Source organism: Mercenaria mercenaria, chromosome 1, assembly GCF_021730395.1.
Source record: "Mercenaria mercenaria strain notata chromosome 1, MADL_Memer_1, whole genome shotgun sequence".
NCBI lineage: Eukaryota > Metazoa > Mollusca > Bivalvia > Venerida > Veneridae > Mercenaria > Mercenaria mercenaria.
In genome coordinates, this window is record NC_069361.1 from 43,151,731 (window position 1) to 43,171,249 (window position 19,519).

Consider the following 19,519-nt stretch of genomic DNA (forward strand, 5'->3'; position numbering starts at 1 on the left):
TCAATAACTTGGCCTTATGTTAACATTATAGAAATTCCACGCGTGAAATATCTTGTTTCCTCTTACAGCGGAATTGTAGGAGTATACATCACTCTAGTAATACCTCTCGTTTCATTTAATATATACAGGGAGAGATAAAGCATCGGCCCAAATCTATATTTTTCGTTACTATTACTAATCATTATCTCAATTAAAACTTTAACCTATTTTCTGAAAACCATTCCCTGCTATTATCCGGTTGACCAGTGTAACAAATAGGCAGCTAAATACCTTTCAAGTTGCATCAAGACCGATGCGGAATCACCTCACTAAATTATAGGGATGAAATGTATGGCATGACAAATAAATCCAAGACATAGTCTGCTCCTTTCATCTTTGTGAAGCAGAAAGCGAAATTTGTAAATGTCTATAAATATAATGCGAATGTAGACGTTCTGATATAACGTAACGAAATGTGTTAAATAAAGGTTTCCACCAGTATATGTTTTAATATCAAAGTATTTGGAAAGAAGCAGTTTATTATCATTTCCTTCATCTTACCCAACGATGTCTGAAAGTATAAATAATCAATGTAAAGCAAACTTACAATTTTGCGGCTACATGGGATATCGGTGCTCTGGAAGTCGGCATAATCCTCATTTTCAGGTACACGAATTCCCCTGTAACAGTCTTTGATATTTTCAACAAACCTGTAATATATCGAAACAGGATCTTTTAAGTAGTAAACGTGGACATCAAAATGAAAACTTGCGAGTCCAACAAAATTAGCTCATGAATGGGACCGCTCGTGAATGGGACAAACTTATATTTTCCAGACAAAATCCTTACTTATTATCATTATTATACCAGATTTATATAACTTCTTGATGGCAAGATTTACCAAACATAGTTCCTCTGATAACACCATATAAGGCTACACAGCTTGCTAGAAATAGATGTGAAAGTAGAAAATGTGTTTAACGTAATCAACGTATGCGAAAATGCAATTTGTGTAGAAAGTTTCATGGCCGATTTAAAAATTTAAAAGGTACTAGGTTATGGCGGCACCCCGAACAGTTGTTACCACCCATTATGAATACATGTGTTGGTCTTGTTTACAGACGAATAAAGTTAGAACTTATTCTGTAAAATGAAAGAATTAATTAATGATTAGTGTGCTGTCAGGCAAACTTGTGATTTTATATATGTGTATGGTTGCGCACTTGGATTTAACTGTAATGTTTATCAATAAAACGTTTGAGAAAACCCCTATATTAGCGTCATTGTCAGAGTCCGTATCGGTTTCCGGGTGGGTAGTAAATATCTATTACGCTTACTTTTTCTAGTACCATTGCGCACCATCATTTATTTATTTTGCCAAACTGCATATGGCGCTAATTTTTTCGTATGAATGTTACTTTCTTCTTAATCAAAATAAAATTAAATAAACAAATTGCAATAATTACCTAATAATATTTTTTATAAAAGTAAAGTTTACCATGTATTGAAAAATAATTTCTCAATGAAAAACTTCTTTCTTTGGAACAGTTTGTTGTGCCAATAAAATAGTACACGTGATTTATTTTACCTGACAGTGTTCGCCATATACAGTGCCGGTACATATCGGGAAGGAAAATAATGGGTTACAATACATCAAGTCTTGAAAACAGTACTCCTTCTAAACCTGATTCAAAAATATTTGTGGAAGATTTGTTTTCGATTGAAAATAGACAATTCCATTATTTTATACAATGTTGTTACTCGACCACATTTGACATGCAAAAACGTCCTAGGACTACGCAAAGTGGCTTTTACATAATACATCTGGTTAATCCACTGAAAAACACGACGTCTAAAAAAATAATCTGACATTTAATGCTTATTTCATGCTTAGTCTAGCAGAAAAGAAACTAATTATACTTAAACGTTTTATGTTGTAAATCTAAATCATTGGTACTTACATTTCTGTTATAGTTTTCATTGTAAAAGCACAAACAGCAGATTTACTAGACTCAGAAAACACAGCCACAAAAATCGTTTCTGTCTTAAATACGACTTTCTTTACCGCCCTAATTTCCTTTAATTGTCCACATTGAATCGGCATATCAGCATACGTGTATGGCGTTGAGTCATTTCCATCTTTCTGATCGATGTATTGACACACTTGGGCTATTCGACTTCTTTTCGTTCCGGTTGCTACGACTCTTTGTAAACTGAAAAACACTCTGTACTTGTCCACACTAAACGCATCAATGTACTTGTCCGTCAGAACTGGAGTGTCCTTGTACGATTTAAAACCATACCATGGATCACTTTTATCCTTTCCACTATTCAGATACCACGATATACCAGGTTCTGTGCATCTACCACCAAGCTTTTCTTGACTTTCAACATGGGGGCATCCGACAAACAGAAAATCCTCATTTTGATTTCTTTCGGCCCCTCTAGTATTCGTTGCCATAAATGCTTTAACTCCATCGATTTTTATTTGGGGCTTCAACTCGCTTAAGTATTCTTTACAATTATCCAGGGGATCTATGATCAAGCAGGAATCACTTTGATTTGAGCATACGGTGACGTAATCAAACGTTGCTGTTCTGTTGTGTATTATATTTGAGATCCCACTTTGGTTTAATTTCGAAAAAAGTTGGAAATTAGCAACATCTACTTTATATACACCAGTTTGTCCAGTTATGATCAAGCGCAGTCCATTGCTTGTCAGCAACATATTGTGCAATGGACTGTAATCATCAGGGGACCAGGACTCAAGCTCACTGTGTAAGCATTTTACAGGCAAAACACAGCAAACCCAGATCACAAGTCTCATCAACACACTCATCATTAGGACATCTGAAACAAAAATGTGATAAAACTATAAAACAAGGTGAGCTCTTTTAAGACTGACACTTTTTACTCGCACTGACCAGTAATTCATGAAATAATGGTGATTCTAGTTTCGTTGTAGTTTCGTTATAAACGGTTACAACAGCAGGTCCGTTTAAATATAATTACTACTACATGTGTACATCCCTCATACTTTTTCGCAAACTTTGACAAACATTCTTTCACCTTAGCGAGGTAAATGTGTAAATGGAAACATAAAAATAAGAATAAATAGCAGAAACTATAATTTTGTTTGTGGTGATACAATTCTGATAACAAACTGAGTTGGTCAGCAAGTTAGATCATATACCTCGCTAGTTTCGTCCAGAACAATGTAACTGCGTTGCTCATTAATATCACAATTTTAATCAAAGTTCTAGCACTTGACGTGAAGAGGGCATAAGGAAATGTAATTAAACGAAATATAAATGTACTTTTAACTATGGAACGCCATGACTGTCTTCTGATGTTGATTTAGCACTTTATGTTGTACATACCCCAGTATATGAAGTGGCTCTACTTGTATGTGCAATGCTTATACATGTATATGATGTCCTTTCATCAGTATGTGCGGTGTTTTAGCTTCATATGCGGTCCCTTGAGATGAATATGCATTGCTTTCATCTGATTGTGCGGTATTAGTAGGGTGACTTTTATGGCTGAAATGGAGATGGGGTGGTCACAAAAGTATAACAAAGGTTGTTATATATCAGAATGTTTGTAGATGTCTGAGGTTTAAGTTTCTGGCAAAATTATTTTTCTTACGTTAGTGCGGGCTGAGAAATCCAAGATGGCGTCCAAGATGGCCGCCGTTCTTTACCAAATGAAGTAATATTAAAAGAGCTGCTGTAGTTTTCAAAAGAAGGATACAAAACTCAAAATAAATAATGCTTTTCAATAAAAAGTGACAGTGTTAAAAATAACTGCAAAAATTTTGCACTTCTTTGTCAAGGTCAAGGTCAAATTGAAGGTCAAACCTCAAAATTTGTTGATTTTTAATGCTGACATTGACTGTTGTTTCATTTTTTTTTATCAAAAATATCAAATGAGGCCCTTTTATGCGTATGAATTAAAATAACTGTTATATAGCTCCTTCCTTAGCAAAACAGAAATATCCTCATTGACTTATTCTTAAGAAATTGAGGTGGATTGCATGCAGGTATAAAGGCGGTTTTCTGAAGAGTTCTGCTATTTTCAAAGAGCTGCATGGTGCCCAAACTTTTTTGAGGTAAGATATTTGCTTTTTATTTGCTTTTTTTATTTCACTCTCAGTTGTAATTTTACATTTTATTATGCATAAAACCTCCAATTTAATCATTTTATGTACAAAATTTTAGCTAACTCCCTTTATATCTTTTAAGTGAAATAGTAAGCAAAACTTATTTCAGCTCTAACAATATTGATATCATTCACAACAAATTATACTTAAGGCATTTTAAGTATTTTTATTATCTTAAACGACCACACTTGTGTTGCTATGTTTGAAAACGATGGACAGAAACATTGATTTTGTGGCAAGTACAGTATGTTTTCATAGGATCAAATATCCGTGGCGCTTTTATAGGGTGCACCGAGAAAGTTTCAAGGGCAGGAAAATTCAAAATAAATACCAACATTACACTCAGTATGGGGTGATTTTTATGTACTTATCAGTAATAGGTAAATGTTTTAACGTTTCCTAACTTTGTTCCTTATATCATGAATGTTTTACACAGATATTTTGTTTAAAACATGAATGTTTGAATATAAACAAATAAACGGTGCACATGTAAATATCTCCAAGGATAAATAATATCTTTTAGCACTGTTTGATTTTTCTCAGCAAAGTTGGTATGAATCAGTTGTTCAGAAAGAAAGGATGGAATGTATTATTCTATTTACCTTTGAATTTTACAATAATATATAATTTCACAATCTTGTGGCATATAGAATTACAGAAATATAGTAAACAATAAAGGTTCAATATAAATATTCTGGAAATCGTTAGATAGTAGATCTATCATGTTAAACATTGTACGGCACAGACTTATTATGGCATATTTTTCATACAAAGAGGTTATTAATGTAATAATGAATTCTAACACGGCCGGGCTGAAAACTGCGTGTTATTATTCAACGTCACAATTATCACGTCATAGCGTTAGACGGCATAGCGGCGCGCCAGAAAATATCTCGACAGAGATACGGCAAATACTTAATGGATATCGTCAAGGACGTATATGATAATCCTTGAACACGTGTTAGAAGCGAAATGATATATTTCGATCAATGATTTGCTCATGAATAAAATCATCGATTTTCATTTAGATGCGTATTAATATATAATTCCTTCACATTTAAACTCGAAACAATGATTTTATTCAACGACAAATCACTGTTTGAGGTATATTACTTTATTTCCCTTTTTATGCATCCCCGACATTTTTAATTTCAGCATTCAAACAATTATCAAAAAGGAGTCTAAACTGAAAATTATATAACATTAAATTTTGTCTATCTATGATATTACTGATGCCGTTTGTTATCATTTAATATATTTTAGGTGTTTTTTTTTTAAAATTAAATAACTCATTAGCTGTTACTTTTTAGGAGTGACATTATTAGTGAACCTTTCTGTATGAAAATGTAGGTCCTAATGTAGTAAATAACTTACTCTTGCCTATTAAGTTTTTAGTAGAAATTTTGGAGTAGAAGAGTATTTACTACAAGTAAAAAGTGACATTTTTCCATGTTTGCCGAAATTAAAATTGGATCACTCAGTAAATTCGTCATTTGATTACCTTTTCCATGTCAACAACTGGTTTTCTTACGTTCATTTTTTTAAGCTGCAGACCATATAATACTGCATATAATTTCTTTGTTTTAGTTAACCTAAAGGACTTACATCATGGCTGAGAATTCGGCTGAGAATTCTGCAAGTTCAACAAAGAAAAGAAAACTAAATTTTGATATAGATCAAAGTATGTCAAAAGAAAATGAATGTCCCGACCCTAAACCAAAATTTACGAGATCTCAAGCAGTTACCTTTGATTGGAAAAAGAACTGCTTTATTTGTGGAAAAGAATGCTTTCAGAAGAAGAGGAATACTTGGTCAAAGATTGAAAGTTCCATTGATAAAAACTCAAAACTCTTTGCACAAGTGTTAGAAGCTGCAAGAGGGCGTAATGATTATGATATTATTGCAAGAATGCTGAGTACAAATGGAGATCTAGTATCAGTTGAAGCACGCTATCACAGGCAAAAAGCGTGTCTTAGCCAGTACATTAGTGACAGAAACAACAATTATATAAAAAGTGCACCAGAAAAAAGTAATTATACTCAAGCATGTGAGCTTCTCAAGTGTGAATACCTAGAACCAATAGCAGTACAGAAATGTGTATATGAACTTTCTGCATTAAAGTCACGCTTCCTTGAAATTGCTGAAGAGAAACATTTGTCTCTTAACTCAAACATGACCACCAACTTTTTTAAACGTGTTTTGCAAAGCAACTGGCCTGAACTCAGGTATGCAAAGAGAAAAGGCCTGACTGACATAGTTTTCAGCCAAGACTTAAGTGTAAATGAGGCTGTTGCATATACAGCTAGCCTTGAAACAGCTTTGAACCAGTCAGTAGAGCTTGAAGATGATTTTGAAATTGCATCAAATGCAACAAAGGAAGACGACATCAGCATTTGACATAAAGCTGCTGTTTTTCTTAGAAAAAGAGTCACTAACACCTGCAGTAAAACTTTGAAAAATGAGTACTATAGTGCTGAGGAAATTTCATATATTCACCAAAAAGATTTTATTGATCCAGTTTTGCTTAGATTTGTAAATTGGTTGTCCAGCAAATCAAAGGTTGAGGAAGGTGAAGATATTTTAAATACTGGCGTAGATAAAAAGGTTGTAGCAGTTGCAAGTGACTTGACAGCTCTGATATCACCAAATCAAATCACACCCAAGCATTTGGGACTTTCCATACATTTGCACCATACATATGGAAGCAAGCGGTTAATTGAGGACCTAAATGTATTAGGATATACGGTATCATATTCTGAAGTAAAACGTTTCTTGACCTCTGCTGCTTTGCATATGTCAAATACACAAATGAGAACGCCATCTGGAGCACTGGTTCCAACTGACGTGAAATCTGCAGAGGGAGCTGGTACTCTGATGGTCGCCGTGGCTGACAACTGGGACCACAATGAAAATACGCTTAGTGGAAAGAACTCTACACATGCTATGACAAGTATACTCGGTACATCTACTTATTTTATTCAATTACTGATTAACTTTTTAAGTAATTAACCAATAAACTAACTAAATAACTACAGACCTATCTACTAACTACCATAAATAACAACATAATTAAGTCACTGGTTATGTACTTACTTACTTACTAACCTTTGAACAAAAATAAAAACTATTCAGTTGTTTACCTAACTTCTTATATTTTAGTGGTGCCACCCACTCCCTTGGAAAAAAGAATTTCAGCTGTGCAAAACAGATCTACAGATCCCAGTTCTTTGTCAGGTTAGCATTGTAACATTATTCAAGAATTAACATAATTTATGTAGCAAAATGAATAACATTTATTTTCATAAAAATGCTTCTCTTTAAACATACCTTCAAATTTTATTGCATGACTGGCATAATAATATTTGTGTTATTATATTTCAGATGTGCTTCTATGTGATGGAAACAAAACAACCAGTGTTAATCAAAGTTGTGGGGATCCCATTTCCTCGCATGGTTAGTATAAATACAGAGACAGAAAATATTCCTTTCTGTAAAGAGTACATAACAGTTGATACTGAGATTTTTAAAATGTACAAAAATCAGTTGAATGACTATTTGAATTTTCTCATTAAATTAAAACTAATTGCCTGAATACATCTGTATATATGTGGAGATTCATTTATACATGCAATGTTTAACATATCTATATACAGAGTTGACTCCTGCTGATGTCAGTAACAGAATTCCACGTGTTCAGGATAGGTCTGTTGATGTCAAATCTTTGCCAGGTAAGAGACAGAAACATTATTATGCTTAACAGGGTATAAGTGTGTATAGTTTAGTTGTGCCTTAATAATGAGATTTGTGTGTATTTAAATGAAGCATTCAATGCATAGGTCATCTGAGAAGTTTAAAACTAATAGGAATATTTGTTTAGTTGGCCTTGCAGTTTCAGTGTCTAAAATATCTAAAATATGTGAACAGACCTTCCTTTTTTGTTCTCGAGTTTATTAAGCAATATATATAATTTGATATTATTAAATTGCAAATTAGCTAAACGTGCTAAGGAAATATAATCTTAATGCATATCTACAGAAACTATTTGCAAAATAAACTACTTGCAATATTATTCTGAATATGAAATCAATTTCATTCTAGGTCGAGGTCTGTCGCATGTCATACCATATTCAAAGCCACACGAAAGACCACAACCTTCCCTGTATCCTCCAGTTTTACCTGAGGAGCTGAAGTGTCAAGAGCCCGAACTATATAACATTTTAAAATTGAAAGACTTAATGTATAACATAGGTAGATGTAGCTTCTTTTGTGATGATAGATTTGTACAAGTTCCACCATGGTCAATTTATCATTCACATGTTGAGACTGACGTTTCAGCAGATGCCTCCCGTGTTCTGTTCAACCCAATCTTAATGGCCAATCCTACAGATACCAGCACTGTCTACACTACGATTAGAAGAGCAAAAGAGCAAATGAATGCTCTTAATCAGAAAATCTGCCCTATAGTGTTTGACATGGGACTGTTGGGTAAAGCCCTTGAAATTATATGGGCAAGGAAATCGGAATTTGATGGGGTTATTCCTATTTTTCCATAATCGTAAACTTCAGACATCTACAAACATTTTGATATATAACAACCTTTGTTATACTTTTGTGACCACCTACCCCTTGAAATAAGCCTCTTTTTTGGTCATTGTCACCCTACTATATACGAGTATTTAACTTTGTATGCGATCGTTTCGACAGATTATGCGGTGCTTTTATCCTTATATGCTGTGCATTTAACTATTTGCGGATTTAACTGTATACGGAACGCTCTTATCTGTATATACGGTGATTTTCACATTATATGTTTTGCTTTTGACTTTATATGCGATGCTTTAAACTACCTACGCTGTGCTTTAAACTTTATATGATATGCTTTCTACTGTATGCGTGGTACTTACAACTGTATATGATTTGGTTTTACATTTTCATGCGTAGGTTTCAGCTACAAATGCGGTAATTTTAGCTTTTTATGTGGTGCTTTCTAATGTGTATGCGGTGCTTTTAACAGTATATGGGGTTGTTTCACCTTTCGTTGGTTCTCTTTTCATTATATATTATAGTTCGATTTTCATATTCTGTAAAGTGTATATGCGGTGCAAACTTCTTTATGCTTAAACAACATTATGAGATCCAGTTTATTACGAAAATTAACGAGCATCGCCGAAAATATCTGACATTAGGATTTCATACAAGGGTATTATTATTTATAAACAAGTGTCAACATTGTCTTTAAGTCTGGAGAAAATGCAAAGAAAACAATAGGAAATTAAACAACATACGCCTTTTGTTTGCGCTTAAAGGCGTACGCTAGAATTCCCTGTATATGAGATGGGCGAAAATTTTCCCAATAACAGAATTTCTTTAAACTTTGGATATTAACGGACAATCATCTAAGAAACAAAAAAATGCAATAAAAATCATAGGTCACCGGATTCGAAAAAGAGTTATCTGCCCTTGAAAACGTCATTTTTGGGGGAAATGCCGTTTTCAAGGGCAGATAACTTTTTTTCGATACCGGTGACCTATGATTTTTATTGCATTTTTTTGTTTCTTAGATGATTGTCCTTCAATATCCAAAGTTTGAAGAAATTCTGTTATTGGGAAAATTTTCGCACCAAATTCTAGCATACGTCCTTAAGGTTATTTTCGTTAGCGATTTTGACACACACACACACACACACGCACGCACGCACGCACGCGCGCACGCACACATCATAAATATTTGCTGTTTATTTCGTGAAATGTGTAACATGTTCTTGTAAGTAACAGAAAATATGTAGTTTAAAAAAATGTAATTTTTTTTATAAATATAGATCTAGCTTATTTTCGCATATGTAAAGTTATTTTCGTTATCGATTTTGACGCTCGCTAATTCATTCCCAATTGTTTTAACACTGCTTTTTATTATGGGGTTTCGAATGTTCAAAGACTCTATAGTTCACACTATGTTTTATTAACGTTTGTCGATAGTTATCCTAAAAATATATAGCAGTGTTATTACCCTTAGGGGTATCGAATGTTCTTAGAGTCTATAGTTTTCGCTCTGTTTTATTAACGATTCGGCCTTAAAGCCTTTATCAAAATGACAAATAACGAATATTTCTCTACATCATGGCGTCTCTCAATACAACAAATGAAAAACAAACCCGGCATTGACGTAACGTAACGCTATATAAATCTGGTATAATAATAATAATAATAATAACGTTGTTAAACGTTACTGTCAAGTTACGCTAAAGTCGAAACACATGATGTTATTTCAAAGAGAATGCCTGTAGCTATCCAGTTAATATGAAAGTACATAGTATGAATGAAAAGTAATGGGAGTAGATTAAGCATATCTGAACAGTTCCATATTAATCAAGGAATACGGTAAAGAAATATTAAAAGGTTTGTCGTAACCTTAGGCTAATGTAGGTATATATATCAAAAATATATTACAAAAAATAGACGAAGGCAAACAAACATATCTCATTTAGAAGTCTACTAGGCAATGCAACATGTCAAATATCCAAGCTCTAGGCCTTCTAGTTTATTTTTAGAAAATTTTTGAAGATTTTCCTATGTAAAAACATGTGACCACTAGGGTGGGATTAATTTTGACCCCGGGGATCATGATTTGAACAAATTTTGTAGAGGTCCACTAGTCGATGCTACTTGTCAAATATCTAAGCTCAAGGCCTTCTGGTTTTTTTTTTAGAATTTTTTTTGAAGATTTTCCTATGTAAAATCAAATGACCCATCGGGTGTGGTCAATTTTGACCCCGGGGGTCATGATTTGAACAAATTTTGTAGAGCTCTAGGCCTTCTGGTTTTTTTTTTCAGAAAATTAAAAAAAAAATCTATGTACAATCAAGTAACCCCGTTGGGCGAGGTCAATTTGATACCAAGGGTCATGATTTGAACATATTTTGTAGAGGTCTACTAGGCAATGCTACATTTCAAATATCTAAGCTCTAGGCCTTCTGGTTTATTTTTAGAATATTTTTGAATATTTTCCTATGTAAAATCAAGTGGCCCCTGGGGCGGGGCCAATTTTATTCCGCGGGTCATGATTTGAACAAAGTTTGTAGAAGTCTACTAGGCAATGTTACATATCAAATATCTAAAATCTAGGCCTTTTCGTTTATTTTTATCAAATTTATGAAGATTTCCCTATGTACAATCAAGTAACCCCTGGAGCTGGGTCAATTTGACCCTGTGGGGTCAAGATTTGAAATTTTTTTGTAGAGGTCCACTAGGCAATGCTACATGTCAAATATCTAAGCTCTAGGCATTCTGATTTATTTTTAGAAAATTTTGAAGATTTTTCTATGTACAATCAAGTAACCCAATGGGGCGGGGTCAATTTGACCACAGGGATCATGATTTAAACAAATTTGTAGAGGTCTACTAGGCAATGCTACAGATCAAATATCTAAGCTCTAGGCCTTCTGGTTTATTTTAAGAAATTTTTTGAATATTTTCCTATGTAAAATCAAGTGACCCCTTGGGCGCGACCAATTTTACCTCGGAGGTCATGATTTGAACAAAGTTTGTAGAAGTCTACTAGGCGATGTTACATATCAAATATCTAAGATCTAGACCTTTTGGTTTATCTTTAGGAAAATTATGAAGATTACCCTATGTACAATCAAGTAACCCCATGGGGCGGGGTCAATTTGACTCTTGGGGTCATGATTTTAACAAATTTTGTAGAAGTCTACTAGGCAATGCTACAGATCAAATATCTAAGCTCTAGGCCTTCTGGTTTATTTTTAGAAATTTTTTGAAGATTTTCCTATGTAAAATCAAGTGACCCCAGGGGTGGGGTCAATTTTGACGTCGGGGGGTCAATTTTTTAACAAATCTTGTAGAGGTCCACTAGGCAATGCTACATGTGAAATATCTAAACACTAGGCCTTCTGCTTTATTTTTAGAAAATTTTGAAGACTTTTCTATGTACAATCAAGTAACCCCATGGGGCGGGGTCAGTTTTACCCCGGGGGTCATAATTTGAATAAATTTTGTAGAATTCTGCCAGGCAATGCTACATGTGAAATATCTAAAATCTAGGCCTTCTGGTTTATTCTTAGAAACTTTTTAAAGATTTTCCTATGTATAATCATGACCCCGGGGATCATGATTTGAACAATTTTGTAGAGGTCCACTAGGAAATACTACAGGTCAAATATCTAAGCTCTAGGCCTTCTGGTTTATTTTTCTAAATTTTTTTTGAAAATTTTCATATAGAAATCTATGTAAAATCAAGTGACCCCTGGCGCGGGATAAATTTTGACCCAGGGGTCATGATTTGAACAACTTTAGTAGAAGTCCACTACGCAATGCTACATGTCAAATATCTAAGCTCTAGGGCTTCTGGTTTTTGAGAGAAAGATTTTTTAAGATTTTCCTATGTAAAATCAAGTGACCCCTGAGGCGGGGTCAATTTTGATTCTGGGGTCATGATTTGAATAAATTTGGTAGAGGTCCACTAGGCAATGCTTCACACCAAATATCTAAGCTCTAGGGCTTCTGGTTTTTGAGAAAAAGTTTTTTAAAGTTTTTCCTCTCGGTTGCCATGGCAACCAGAGTTCTGCTTGGAATTCAATTCTTTGAAAAAGGTTTGTAGAGTTTCACCTAAGGAACATTTCTGTGAAGATTGGATGATATTGGCCTAGCCGTTTGTGAGGAGATGTCGTTTAAAGTAAAAGTTTAGGGACAACGGACGACGGACGCCGGACGGTGAGTGATCCTAATAGCTCACGCTGAGACTTTGGCTCTGGTAAGCTAAAAAGCGAAAAAAAGTAATCTAACATCGGGAGAAGCACAAAAGTTATCCGAATAAATTTGTTTTACACACTTGTAAATAAATCTGTTAGCCAATCAAATTGAAGGAAACGGTCCAAAAAGAAACAAATATTAATTTTTGTAAAAAAATATTACTTTAAAAATGATAATTTTCTAGTTCTTAGAGTTAAACCGCTGATTTCTTCTAATACTTTTTAATACTGATCAAAGTTGCCGGAAATTGTTTGTATATTTGGCGTAATCAAATTTATATAATTTAAACCATTTGTCACGTTACAGACCTATTTAAGAATAAAATTTGATTGCAAATCAGCGCAATACTATTTTCATATAATAATTTCAAACCTACTGTTCTTCGTGTACGTTATATGTGCATTCCATTATTACTTCAGGTAAAGATCTGACTGAACTTGACCAACGAATCTACAAGAAAGGCATGATCCGGAGATACGCGATGAATTAGTAATCCAGTGTTCGCAGGTTCGATACCCCCTCCTCTATGCATTTAGTGTGTTAGATGTACTGCGCCCCTTGCGGTCATCGTGAAATGTTCGTTGCGCGATGGATATATTATGCACATATCACTTTCATGATTTATACGATAAGACATACTAATTATATACCTAAATCATGAGTCACAAGTGAGGGAACACAGGTGATTACTAATACTTTTGCACGTTACAGTGCTGTACTACATTTTTGTAGTTAATACGTGCGCATGTATTAGCTTTTACGTGTGCAAGCCATGTTATCGAACATCAGTGTCATCTATGAGCAATTATATATATATTGAGTTTTCTTCAGTCCTGCACAACTGTCCGATTTTCATGAAGAAAAAATAGCGTTGATCAGTGTGTGACATGAAAAGAACTAACTGTATTATTCACTATCTGCATGAATAAAATTCCTTTTGAGATACATGCGATGCAAACTTGAAGTCCTATTTTGCATATTTTTGACTTAGTAAAGGGTCAAGACTCTGTTCTTACTGAGTGAATTCCAAACAATAGCCTTCGTGCACAATTTCATATACTGAATACAATCCTATACATAACATTGGAACATTTCTAAGGCACAAGATCACAGTTATATGCCCATGGTTGACCACAATAAGCAAGTGGTTACGCGGAAAATAGTTCTATTGTTTGATGGTGAATATTGTGAATTTTTGTGTGAAAGACCTGCAATAGATGGCATAATTTAAAAAAGCAGATATGAAATAGTAGGTACATGTGCAATTTGACAGAATGGGAATGTCAGAATATATGCATAACATATTGATAGGGCCTCAGTGTTTTGCCTGTTTGCGGCCATCTAGAGAGTATTCTTCATACGCATGTGATTTGGTTCAAAATGGTGGAAAAAAGCCGGTCAATCAATGTTTATTGTGGCTGGAGTTTTTCTCCTGAATATTTCTGTTTAGTTCAGGTATTTTAGTGGGGTTGGAATGCATGCAATATTGCTATAGTGTCCAGTTCCTATATAGAACATATAATAAAATATCTGTGGTATAAAACCACGTATACAATGGGGTGTGCGTGAAATTAGCCAGAGCAGCCAGAGTAGCCAGAATTCAGCCAGAGTTTAGCCAGAGTAGCCAGAGTTCAGCCAGAGTAGCTGGAGTTCAGCAAGAGAAGTCATAACTCTGGCTACTCTGGCTGGCCACAGTAGCCAGAGTTCAGCCAGAGTAGCTGGAGTTCAGCAAGAGTTTAGCCAGAGTAGCCAGAGTTCAGCCAGAGTAGCCAGAGTTCAGCCAGAGAAGTCATAACTCTGGCTACTCTGGCTGGCCACAGCCAGAGTAGCTGGAGTTCAGCAAGAGTAGCCAGAGTTCATCCAGTATCCAGAATTCTGGTTACTCTGGCTGGCCAGAGTAGCCAGAATTTAACCAGAGTAGGCAGAGTTTCTAGATATTTAACATGTTCTGGCTACTCTGGTCAGCCAAAGTAGCCACAGTAGCCCGAGTCACCAGGATATCATTTGCTCTGGTTACTCTGGCTATTTCTAACAAAGTAGCCAGAGTTCAGCCAGAGTAGCCAGAGTTTCTAGGATTTTAACATGTTCTGGCTACTCTGGTCAGCCAGAGTAGCCAGAGTAACCAGGTCCCGTGTTCGCAAAGTACTTTCAATCTTAACTGAGTTTTATTATGAAACTTAGTATGTCATTTCTATGTAAATAGCATATTTAAAACTAAATTTCAAGTTAATAACTATTTTCAAGTGGTTAATTAAAGTAGCTCTGGTTGCCAGAGTGGCCAGAGTTTCTAGGATTTTAACATGCTCTGGCTACTCTGGTCCCGTGTTTGCAAAACATTTCCAGTCTTAGCTGAATTCGATCTTGAAACTTAATATGTTATTAGTTTCTAAATAACATGTTAAAAACTGAATTTCAGGTTAATAACTATTTTAAATTGGCTATTTATAGTAGCCAGAGTAGCCAGAACTCTGGTTACTCTGGCTGGCCAGATTAGGAAGAGTTTAGCCAGAGTAGCCAGAACTCTGGTTACTCTGGCTGGCCAGAGTAGGCAGAGTTCAGCCAGAGTAACAAGACTTTATTAAGATTTTATCATGTTCTTGCTACTCATACCAAAGCAGCGTAATTAACATCAATGCTTGAAACTTAAATGGCCGACACTGGAACATAGAAGAATACATGCATCCCGAATAATGTTGTACAAATAACCATTAATCAAATCATTCAGTTTCAGTTTTAATATTGCATATACCATGTTTTTGCGATTTGTCTTGTATACTGGTGGTGCTACTTTCCCTATCCCCAACGGTCCCTACACTTACCACCCTCTCCATTTTACTGTGTGTGTGTGGTCAGGCACAATGAATGCATATTATAGAATTTAATAAAATGTATACATCAGCAGGACTATAATAATTTGATTAAAGTCTGGACTAAGATCTGGTCAACTAAAACGTAAGTTCATTATCATGGAATACAATTTTCAATACACGTGTGTTACTCTGTAAAATATTTTACACACGTAGGCGTAAATTGTCGTTTATCACATTATCTATATGAATAAACCTCACTTGAATCACTTCACAAGTATAATTTTCAGTCGTAAGTATTTAAATCCGGTTAACAATTACTTATGTCAAGTTGTGTGCTTTAACACCTCACGTTCGTAGATTCAGTAAAACACAGTAATATCCCTTAGTAAAACACCATTTAAACAATATAAGTACCATCAGTAAAAATACCATATTACCCCTAAGAAAAACACTAAAATAAACCCCAGTAAAATCATATAATGCCCCTATATAAAACACGGTAATAATTCTCAGTAAATGAAATAAAATCCCTGAGTAAAACACTATAATAATGTTGCGCGCTGGAGGGACCGGGAGGGGTGTCGCTGTCTTGCGATGTGGGGTAGGTGGGCGGTATTAAGCAGGGCGGCACTGGTTGCTTCATAATGTCTCGAGACTGTCTCCTCCTGTATCCTATGGAAGGGGTTCGTTTTTAAGAAAATGATGATAATTTACTCGTAACCTGTCTTCAAAAAGTATATATAAGAAATGATATAAGTAATGCAGCATTTACTTAATAACCACGGATAAGAATGTAAACCATGTGTCCAAATGTGACAGAATTCAAGTTTTACTTAAATAATTTATTAACCTAGAGCTAGGAAGAACGTACCTAAGTCATAAATTTTCGTGTCACAACCCAAACAGGTTTTCAACTAAAGTCCCTGTGCACAGAGGCAATCGAGTATATATACCCAAGACCGGTGCGACAGACAATAGGTACAGGAAATGATGCACTAGCGCAGCACCACAGCGGCATTTGCACCAAACTGTTCGCAAACACACGCAAGGTGTAACACCAGCACAGCGCTGCTGCACTGCAACCAAAACAACGCAGGAAAAGTGCAGCACAACTGCAAGCGTACACAAATCCGTAAAAAATACAAGCACTGTGACGATTATACACAGGCAATTAAATTGCAAAATATGAATATAGAATAAACACCTTATAGTTTCGCTTTCTGTAGTTCAGTAGATGGATCATTACACGTAAAAAAGCAAGTTTTTAATGGTTTTACGCAAAGCACATAGAACGCAAACCGGACGAAGTTAACGAACCGGAAGAAGTTAATCCAAAATGGCCGCTTACAGCAAAATATGAGCTGTAAACTAGATATTATCGAAATAAAAAATACATGGAGTTACTTAGCTTGAATACAAACAATAATTAATGTAATCAACCCTGACAGGATTCAGAATACGTAGTGCATAACAAAAGTACTTATTGAGAGGAAATGCAAGGAATCATAACGATTTATTACACCTCACTTTTGTCTACAACGGTAAAATCCCATTACCCGAAAAAGAGATACTTTGACTATCAAAAATATTTTCAACCTTTCTGACACGTGACCAAGCGAAAGTGACTGTCAGGTGATGTGACCGCGCTGATATTTTGAATGTCATATAAGGGCAAAAGACTGCTTCAATTGTTTAGCCAAATGATTGTCTCCCTTGTATAATACTATGACTGTATCATTATTGTAATTAATAAGATTTTGATTTTAACTTTTTTCTTAACTTGAAATCATATTCATTTTCTTTAAAGTAGCCAGACTATAGTAAAGGCGAGACTAATTCAAGGGTCAGCAATTTTAGATAAAGCATGACAAGTGCCACAGTGGTATCTATTCGGCGTGCAGATATCTATCCCTATTGTAAGATGTTACTGGATAGCTTTCCTTAAATATACCTTGTTAGAACATATTATATACTGATTCCACTAAGGTGGCATGAGAAATGGTCAGCAGTTGACACATCATCCTTTACGGTTTTGCTATATAACCCTGGTCTCTGTGAGGAGCTAAGGAGGTAGGATGTGGAGAGCACCTTAGCTAGGCAGCGCTTCAGCTGCAGAGCGCCATAGCTTTCGAACAAAGCTGTAAGATGATGGGTGTCTCTCAGTTTTGGCATTTAAGATTCTAAATTATTATTATTATTATTATTAAACTTATTTTATTTTACTCTAGAGAGATTTTATGTATTAATTAATTCAGGATAACTTCGGGCTTTGCAATGAATAAATCATATTTAAAGAACTTTGTACCTCATGTTTTTATGTACTAAATAAAATCCACTCAAACGATCGACTAATGAACTATATAAAACGGCTGAAAGGTGTACACTTGTACACAATGTCATATTGTAATGACGCCACTATTCAATGTGTACACAGGTGTTTACCGCGCTAAAAATGAAACTATTAAACTAAACTATAAACTTTTAAAACTTTTTATAAATGAATTAAAAACATTTTAAAAACTTTTTATGTGCTTAATTTTGTTCAGTATGATTAAATAAATATCATATGACAGCGTGGGTGACATTGATATTGTCAACCCTCGAAACAGAATGTCACCACTCGGCTTTCGCCTCGGGTGACATTCTGTCCTCGGGTTGACAATATCAATGTCACACACGCTGCCATATAACATTTATTTAATGTACACTGTTTACATTTGAAGTCGAGTGCTCGTGTGATACAGGAGTGCTAGAGATTCCTTAGGTAAAGTATGTATAAGGTAGGTTGAACTGAATTTTAAATCAGCGCAATTGTCAAACTTTGTGTGGTTTGCCACTGATTACTGCAAAAAAACATACAGAAGAATGAAGACTGGAAGGAAATCGAAAGCGAAAGTAGAACAGGTAAACATTACCATAATAATACAATAACCCTCTGTAAAACACCATAATAACCATCAGTAAAAGAACAATCAGTTAAACACTCAAATGACCACCTAGTAAAATACTAATATAACTCTCAGTAATACACTATAATAACCCTCAGTAAAACACTATAAAGTCACTCAGCTAAAATGCTAAAATAACACTCAGCACTATAATAGCCCTAAGTAAAACAATAAAAGAACACTCAGTAAAAAACACTATAATAACACTCAGTAAAATAATATAAAAACACTCAATAAAACACTATTATGGCCCACATTAAGACACTATAACAACACCCAGTAAAAGAATATAAGAAACCTCAGTAAAACATAATGATAACCTTCAGTAAAACAATATAAGAACCACTATAATAACCCTCAGTAAAACAAATAAGAACAGTCAGTAAAACACTATAATAACCATCAGTACAACAATATAAGAACCTCCAGTGATACACTATAATACCCCTCAGTAGAACACTATTATACCCCTCAGTAAAAATTACAATGAACGCAGTAAAACACTATAATATCACTCAACAAAACACTATAATGACCCTCTGTAAAACACTATAATAAGCCTCGATAAAACAATGTAAGAACCCTATGTAAAACACAATTATAACACTCAGTAAAACAATACAAACTCTCAGTAAAGCATCATAATAACCCTCGGTGAGGCCGCGATCATATGGAATAGGTGAAGTATATGCGCGCTGGGGAAAATATTTCATGATGGACCTGTGAATTCTTTACTTATGGGTGAAACAGGTCTCATAAGCGTAAATACGACTAGCTTCTACTGATTATAAAACATACCGTACGATTTGTTGTGAATTAACTGTTGTTGTACTTTTTGTAGTTCAACCGCC

At 34.8% G+C, this 19,519-nt stretch overlaps 1 protein-coding gene across 3 annotated transcripts in view; it reads right to left on the minus strand.

Moving 5' to 3' along the window:
* The window catches only part of LOC123540722 (plexin A3-like), a 181,979-nt gene that overhangs the window by 161,093 nt on the left and 1,367 nt on the right, over window positions 1-19,519 (minus strand). For 2 of the 3 annotated variants that reach the window (XM_053545543.1, XM_053545549.1), the window contains exons 2-3: window positions 1,941-2,829; window positions 587-689 (exon numbers count right to left, since the gene is read on the minus strand). In XM_053545543.1, the coding sequence (XP_053401518.1) occupies window positions 587-689; window positions 1,941-2,829 (992 nt within the window). Of the gene's footprint in view, window positions 1-586; window positions 690-1,940; window positions 2,830-3,359; window positions 3,522-19,519 lie in introns of all 3 variants that reach the window. The other variant, XM_053545547.1, reaches the window with a different exon arrangement.